Genomic DNA, 7,988 nt, shown 5'->3' with positions numbered 1-7,988 from the left:
AAGGCATGGGGCGCAGTAGGAGCGTGTCCCAGCTCTCTGGTCTTTGACGTCAACAATCTGCGATCGTCCGGCCTCTCCCGGTCGCCAAGCCCGTTCCGCTCTCCACTCTTCGGCTCACAGATGTCGACCACCACGCCCGGTGGCGCTGCAGTCCCCGCGCAGGTCTCGGCGTCGCCTTCGGAGGACAGCACGAAATCCTCGGCGCCAGCGTCCAAGCTGCGCAGCTGCGTCGTCTGTCGCAGCCGCAAGGTCCGCTGCGACAAGCTGTCGCCGTGCTCCAACTGTCGCCGCGCCGGCATACCCTGCACCGTGGCCTCGAGCGACCGCCCCCCGCGATGGGCGCGTCGTCTCGATAAGCTGGCGGCGCGGCCTTCGGCGCCGCAGGAAAGCGAGCCGGCGGCCGGTGCTGTCATGGACCGGCTGCGGACTCTGGAGAAGATGGTCAAAGACCTCGGCGCCGAGCTCGAGCAGGCCAACGCCGCGAAGAGCGGGGATCGTCACGCGCCGTCTCCTGATGGCGATGGGCTCGGCAGCCAGCGCCATGGTCTGTCGGCGGCCCCTGCTGCTGGTGTCCAGCCGGGCATGGGACGAATGGTCGGCCAAGAAAAGGGGCGAAGCCAATACGTTGCAGCAGTTTCTGGACACGCGTCAGCGACGAGTAGCATGCTGCGCTTCATCGTCTTTGGTATTCGCCCTAACGTCCCCAGCTCGATGCCCTCAAGGCAGACACGCAAGGTCTCGCTGGCGGCGATTCCGATGTCTCCGAGGACGACACGGATTCTCCTGGTCAGACGGCGAGCACACGAGAGTCAGAGCGTGGTGCTTCTGAGCGCAACGGCCTTCTGTTCGGCCATAATCTTGGGCCATCCGCCCCCGACCTCGGCCAATTCCGCCCGCTTCCATCACAGATTCCCTTTCTTGTCGACGTCTTTTCGGAAAATGTCAACTTTTGCATACAAATCGTGCACATGCCGGCTCTCAGGGACATGATCCGCGACATGCGCGGTAGGAGCGCGGGCAGCATCCCTCCGGCCAACGAAGCCCTCGCTTTTGCCGTCTACTATGCGGCCGTCACCTCCATGAGCGAAGAAGATGTTGGTCCTCCTTACGGAGACTCAATCCCTCGTCTCCGGCCATCAGCTGACACGCGCAGGTCGCCTCGAGCTTTGGCGCCGCGAAAGCAGAGCTCAACTACAAGTTCCGTCTCGGTCTCGAGCACGCCCTCGCGCGCGCCGACTTTATCCGGCTGCCCACCGTGTCGCTCGTCCAGGCCTTCATCATCTTCCTCGGCCTCGCGCGCCGCCACGACAGCCCGCGCTACGTGTGGATGATGACGGGCCTCGCGGCGCGCATGGCCGTCGCCGTCGGCCTGCACCGCGACGGCACCCACTTCGCGCACCTGTCGCCGTACGAGGTCGAGATGCGGCGGCGCGTCTGGTGGTGCCTCTGCCTGCTCGACATCCGCGCCGCCGAGGACCAGGGCACCGAGTTCTCCATCGCCGACGGCGCCTTCGACACGCGCATGCCCATCAACGTCGCCGACGCCGACATGCGGCCCGCCATGCGCGCGCCGCCCCGTCGCGCGCGACCACGACACCGACATGTCCTTCGCCGTCGCCTGCTACCGCACCTGCCATGTCACGCGGCAGATCATGACGGCGCGCACGGCCGACGGCGGCCCCGATGTCGCGGCGCAGCACCGCCTCCTCGACGCCTTCCGCACCGACTTTGCGACCTGGGGCTTCAGCCACCACGTCAAGGACCTCGCGACGCTGGCGTACTGGGTCGGCTCGACGTCGACGCGCCTCGTCATCGCCAAGCTGGCCCTCTTCATCCAACCTGGCGACGCTGCTGACGGCCGGCGACACCCGGTGTGTCGCCCCGCATACGCAGGGACGTGCGCTCGTGGCCGCCATCGAGGTCGCCGAGTTCAACCACGTCCTCAGCGCCGACCCGGCGAGCCAGCCGTGCGCTGGATTCGTCGAGACGTACAAGCCCTGGCACGCCATTGTCTTTCTCCTCATCGAGGGCCGCGCGCCGCCCCGTGGTCCGCCGTCGTCGAGCGCGCCTGGGTCGCCCTGCACAGCCGCTGGCTGATCCCGGCCCAGCCCAAGGGCGACAAGAGCGCGCGCGTGTGGATCCCGCTGCGGCGCCTCATGCGGCGCGCGCGGCGGCACCGGGATGCCGAGATCTGGCGGCTGCGCGCGGACCCGGCTGCCGTCGAGGCGCTTCAGAGGCAGGATGAGGATGTTCCGGTACCCGTCAGCCCCGGGCCGTTCAAAGGCGGCGACAGCTTGGCGTTGTTTGCGAGACACTGGCGGGATGTCGTCTCTGGGCCGCGACAGAGTGGCCACGGTGATCCTGCACGCTCCATCGATCGAGATCACGCAGGGGCGATGCAGTTCGCTTCGCCCTCACGATACGATGATTCGGGGTCCCAATACGGTGAGACGCAATTCAGTCAGCGGTTTCCAAGCCACGAATACACGCAACGGCATGAGATTTTGGGGGTCTCTCACGACCAACTCGATGAGATGGGTCTACCAGTGGACTGGTCAAGGAATGGCGCATTGAGCCTAGACCTGACCCCTGGGTCGTGGGATATGGCAGACTTTGAGCAATTGGGAGGCGCTGACATGGACATGAATGGCGAGGAAAGCATGAATTGGGGACAGTGGCTGGAATCTGCCACACTGATGGAGATGGATAATCTGTGAGCGCAAGACAAGGGACACAGGGACAACGGTGACGCTTGACATGAGGGCCAGGGTTGCGAGGGAATCTGCGAACTGTCTTTCGTCGTATTTTATACAATTTGGTACACACTTATTGTCCCCGTCCGAACAGTTCGAGGGCCAACTGATGATCTGTTGTATCAGGCTCGGCCGATGCTCTCTGTCCGGATCATGCGTGTGCTTCCAGCATGTATTCGGAATACCAGAACATCGAAACAAAGTGCCCGAAATTCCAAACAGACAAGCTACCATTCAAGACCCTGTTCTTTCCCAATCAAAAGGAAAATTTCCCAATCGAAAGTGAGACCAGGAACTATTTGAAAGTCTGCTCTGTTCCTCCAAGTACTTAGAGGCTGCCTCGGGAGACATTTACAGCCCCGAGAGACATTTACAGCCCGGTGTTGGTGTGTGATATGCCAATGGAGGCCCAACCAGAATGTCCATGACAACATATCTGGCATCACAGCGCTTGTTCATTGACCTTTTGGTCGACCGTGACGGAGAGGTCGAGGAAGACATCGGTTCTTGTGGGTTCCAATCTCTCCGCGGGCCTTCTGGATATTCGGCATGTACCAAGGTGATGGGGTGGCCCAAACAAGTGAAAAGCGGTAGGATAGCGGGTGGCCGCAATATTCGGCAGATAAGCCGTCTCAGCACGTCAGGTTAAAAGAGGAACGAAAAGGCCAGAGTGTGTTCAGTTTAGCCACATAAAAGCCGTTGACGATGACATTGTCGCCACGTGACGAGGAAGGCTCCTCGATCAGCGTACCCGGCAAAAGGGCATATGTCAAGACAGTCACAGTATTTCGGATGGGCGCAGAAATGCATCATCATGTCTGGGGCAGGCCAACAGCGTCTCTCTCAGAGCACTACGTCATGTGACGGGAGATCATACATGCACTGCCACCATAGATCACCGTAGCTCGACCATCCCGTTGGTGAGAGGCCTAGCCGTCATAAAACGCAAGGCGAAAAGACATGGGACGCATCTGGCCAACATCTGTATAGACCTTGACCATGGCAGACGACATGTCGGAAACGGACCCGTGGGAGACGGCGGTAGTATCTTCACATCTATACATCTATACATTCGGCGCAAGGAGATCATATTTGACCAAGCGTTCCACCTATTCGAGACGTCAGCAGAGAAGCGGAGGAGAAGAACCAGCAGCAGCTGCAGACGCACATCCTCAATACTGGCCTGGAGGAACTTGCGCGTCTCCAGGCCCATCCACACAAAGAGCATGGAGAAATCGCCATGCTTGGCCATCTCGGCGCCCGACTGCGCGCTCAGCTGGCGCAGGATGGGCAGCGAGCTGCTCAGGAGATCCATGTCCGGGTTCAGGCTGCGGCCGATGCCCTCGAGGAGCAGGATGCTGATGACGACGTTGACAAAGTCGCCCTCCATGCGCACGTGGTGGCCGCGCACCATGCCGAGGACCTGCTGCAGGATGTCGCCAATCTTAATGTTGCCGAGGGCGAGGGTCCTGCTCTTGACGCCGAGGACGAGGTGCTGCATCTTGAGCGCGAAGACCTCCTGGTCGAGGACGTCGTCGGGCTGGCGGCAGCGCTCGCACATGAGGTTGCCGGCCTTGTAGCCGTCGAATTCGGCAACGGCCCGGAAGAGGTCGAGAAAGTTGGTGCGGTTCGTGGCGTTGAGCTCGGTGACGAGACCTGTATCGATGAAAATGAGCTGCGGGTGGAAACCCTCGTGCTCAATCTTCTTGAGCTCAGCGTCCCATGCTGCGGGGTCTTTGCGGTGGCGGTAGGGGCGGAGGCGGGCCAGGACTTGCTCCGTCACGTCGTCGCCCTCGTCGGGGTGTTTCGCATGAGAGCTCATGAGACTGGGCTTTTCTGCCTGGTAGAAGCGAACCATGATGTTGCCGGGGTGCAGGTCGGCATGGATAAAGTTATCAATCAGCAGCATGCGGAGGAAGGCGTCTAGTCCCTCCTCGGCGATATCTTGCTGGAAGACACCGCCACCGTTCTCCATAAAATCGGCCAGCGGGATGCCTTGGGCAAACTCCTCGACGAGCACATTGCGCGTGGTGAACTCGGTGTATGGATACGGGAACCAGGCCGTACTCCGATCTTTAAAGTTTTTGCGGAAGATGGCAAGGTTGGCGGCTTCGATGCGCAGGTCGAGCTGCAGTTTCATCATCTCGCCAAACTGCGCGACTTCATCGGGCAACGACAGCCATTCCATGGTGGGGATGATGTTGATGGCCGAGGCGAAGAAGTACATGATGCGCAGATCACGACGCACGGTGCGTTCGACGTTGGGGTGTACCACCTTGACAGCGACGTAGGACGAGGGTACGCGTTTCGGGGAGCTCTTGAGCGCCGTCTCGACATTCTTCACGACCTTGTGGCGCAGGAGGCTCGGCTCTCGCGGGAGATCGCCATCGCTCGGCACCGCCAGTCCGGGCTTGAGCTTGGCCTTGTACACCTGCGCAATGGCGCCGACGCCGAGAGGCTTCTCGTCAAAGTCGTCAAAGATCTCCTCAAAGGACTTGCCGCCAAAGGCATGGGAGACGATGCGTTTTGTTGCGTGGAGGGAATGGGCGGGGGCGTTGGAGTGGAGTTTTGACATGATTTCACACATCTCCGTCGGGAAGATGTCGGATCGAGATGCGGCCCATTGGCCGAGCTGGAGGCGCCGTCAGATGTGCTGTGACACTGACGCATTGCGCACTTCTTACCTTGATGAAGGCCGGACCAGCCCACTCCATGGCCTGCACGAGGAAGCCGTACCACCATAATGTGCCGCTCCGCTCGTTGTCGCGGCTGGGCTGGCGAGCGCCGAACCAGATGGCCGGCACTGTCACGATGACAGGCACAAAGATGATGACGAGATGCAAGAAGCGAATGCCCGTCATGACTGGTTCGACAACATACGTGTCCAAGCCGATGAGAAGCGAGTGCCATACCCTCGAGAACCCAACGTCATTGTCATCCAGCTTCTTCTTGATCTCGGCCCTGCTGGCCTCGAGCATCCGCCCCTCACCAGTCTGGTCTGTGCCTTCATTGTCCTTTTGTGAAAGCTCAAAGAATGCTGCAGTACCGAGGGCACCGGTGCCGCCAGCTCGCAGCGCTATCCTCGCAAACCGGGCGGTTTTCGTCTGTCGCGGCAACTGTCGTGCCGTCTGGGTGAAGGAGGAAGTCCAGCAGCGGCAGCATCCGCGATCGAGGGGTCGTATGGCCTGTCGGAAGGCTGGGCGCGCACAGAAGCGGCCCAGCACGAAGGGCGCGCTCATGGGGGAGGGGGGAATGAGTGTTGTGGATTGCGAAAAGGGTTGCAAGAAGGAAAACAATGATTCTATCGCTCTCTCATGATGCCGTCTAGAAGGTCGAATATCGATGTGGTAGCGTCAATTGTGCCCTTGGAGGGCGTCTGTCGCGTCATGTCATGATGGGAAGGAGCTTTCGTCCGGCAGCCGGAGCCGCGGCGCGACTCATCTCGAGAGTCGACTTGGTGACGTCAACTGATTGGTCGGATAAAGATCGGAGAAACATGTGCACGCGACGAGATGGTGAAGTGAAGAGAGGAAGGAAGGAAGATGAAAATGAATCGGGTTGGGCGTCGCGGAGGTACGTACCGCAGCGGGGCGATGGCGAAATCTTATCGGGCGGAAGGCGCAAGGCGGAAGGCGAAAGGCAGAACGCGACGGGGCAGGCAGGGTGGATCCACGATGCTCTTGCTGACCATATGGGCCTGGAAATTTTGGCTGTCGACATTTCTTGGTGATATCACTGTCTCCTTTCGCCCCGTGACCCTACGATACAATCATTCAACGTGCATCTTTTACGACGACGACACTATACGCCCCAGAAATCCAGGGGACTATTCTCATCAAGACTCATCAACAAACTAAACTCAAACATGGGCTGGTTCTGGGCTGATGCGCAGGCTCCCGCCGTCGCTGCCATACCTCACAACCACCCTTCAGATCTCAGCGCCAGGACACCACCAGTATGTCTTTCCATCACGTCCCCCCTTCATCGCACCGACTGTGTTGACGTGTAAACCCCCAGCCCGGATGCCCCATGCACCAAAAGACCGTCGACGCTCTGAACCCTACGCCCCCGAAACCCAAGCCTGCCGCCGCAGCACCCGCCTCCTGTCCCATCGATCACACGCAGCGGGTGCTGCTGCCGCACCACCGCCATCCTCGTGTCCTATCGATCACACCCAGCATGCCGCTGCTGCTGCCGCTGAGACGCAGCCCAAGTCTTTCCTCTCCCAGATCAACCCCCTGAACTACATGTTCAAGGAGATCTCCCAGGCCCCCGCCAGCAACCAGGCCATCAGCCTGCCGACCTCTCGCGAACCCTCGACCATCCCCCGCGGCTCGGGCGACGGCAACTGGGAGTATCCCTCGCCGCAGCAGATGTACAACGCTCTCCTGCGCAAGGGCTACACCGACACGGACATCACGGCTGTCGAGTCCATGGTCGCCTGCCACAACTTCCTCAACGAGGGCGCCTGGGCCGAGATTGTCGCCTGGGAAGATCGCTTCGCACAGGGCCTCTACAAGGGCTTCAAGATGTGCAGCCGCGGCGAGGAGAACGCCCCCGACATGATCGAGGCCGAGCGCACCGGCAAGGAGATCCCGCCCACCCTGACGCGCTTCCAGGGCAGGCCCAAGGAGATGACACCCAAGGCCACCATGATGCAGGTGCTCGGCTGGATCTACCCTTCCAAGTTTGCGTGAGTCTTGCCGCGTGCTCATGAGTTCGAGAAAACAAGGCATACTGACGATCAACGACAGCACCGAGCCCCCCTTTGACCGACACGACTGGTACGTCACGCGCAAGATAGGCAACGAGACGGAGGAGATTCGCTACATCATCGACTACTACTCCGGCGAGCCTGAGCCATCTGGGGACCCCGTCTTCTACCTCGACGTCCGTCCCGCCGTCACCCCGCTAGCCGCCGCCGAGCGCATGATCCGCTGGGGCACCGATGTCTGGTGGCGTGCCACCGGAGCCGAGGTGCGCGAAGCCGCCCGTCTGGAGAAGGAACGCCAGCCGTGATGAGTCGGCGTTTCGGGCGTGTCTTCGAACCTTTGCTCTCCACTCCGGCGTGTGCTGCATTTCTTGAGGAGGACCAATTGGGTCCAGGAGTTCCCGGCGCAACGATGCAACGATGAGGTGCTTACAGTGGTCACACGCATCATGTCACTCTTGTCTTTTTACCTCAGCATGATGCTGTTTATACCAATACTTTTTCTGTACTTCTTTTCATTGTAC

At 60.5% G+C, this 7,988-nt stretch overlaps 3 protein-coding genes across 3 annotated transcripts in view; 2 read left to right on the top strand and 1 right to left on the bottom strand.

Annotated features, from left to right (window-relative positions):
- VDBG_09581 (fungal specific transcription factor domain-containing protein) overlaps positions 1–2,717 on the top strand; it is a gene marked incomplete at both ends in the record, with an annotated part of 3,804 nt that extends 1,087 nt beyond the window's left edge. The window contains 4 exons of the mRNA XM_003000340.1: positions 90–594; positions 708–1,094; positions 1,154–1,534; positions 1,650–2,717. Coding sequence (XP_003000386.1) covers positions 90–594; positions 708–1,094; positions 1,154–1,534; positions 1,650–2,717 — 2,341 coding nt within the window. The remainder of the gene's footprint in view (positions 1–89; positions 595–707; positions 1,095–1,153; positions 1,535–1,649) is intronic.
- Positions 2,718–3,682: 965 nt separating this feature from the next.
- On the bottom strand, positions 3,683–5,992 carry VDBG_09580 (ABC1 family protein; the record flags this gene model as incomplete). The annotated part of the gene is made up of 3 exons (XM_003000339.1): positions 3,683–3,817; positions 3,922–5,385; positions 5,438–5,992. 3 exons carry the CDS (start codon positions 5,990–5,992, stop codon positions 3,683–3,685), a joined length of 2,154 nt encoding a protein of 717 aa, XP_003000385.1.
- A 626-nt stretch (positions 5,993–6,618) lies between these two features.
- On the top strand, positions 6,619–7,772 carry VDBG_09579 (cytochrome c heme lyase; the record flags this gene model as incomplete). Its single annotated transcript, XM_003000338.1, has 3 exons — positions 6,619–6,712; positions 6,771–7,446; positions 7,508–7,772. The coding sequence occupies 3 exons, from the start codon at positions 6,619–6,621 to the stop codon at positions 7,770–7,772; spliced, it is 1,035 nt and encodes a 344-aa protein (XP_003000384.1).
- Positions 7,773–7,988: the final 216 nt, after the last annotated feature.

The sequence above is a fragment of the Verticillium alfalfae genome, genomic scaffold, assembly GCF_000150825.1.
Source record: "Verticillium alfalfae VaMs.102 supercont1.15 genomic scaffold, whole genome shotgun sequence".
Classification (NCBI taxonomy): domain Eukaryota; kingdom Fungi; phylum Ascomycota; class Sordariomycetes; order Glomerellales; family Plectosphaerellaceae; genus Verticillium; species Verticillium alfalfae.
Note: the sequence above shows the minus strand (reverse complement) of the source record. Positions and strands in the feature narration are given on the sequence as shown.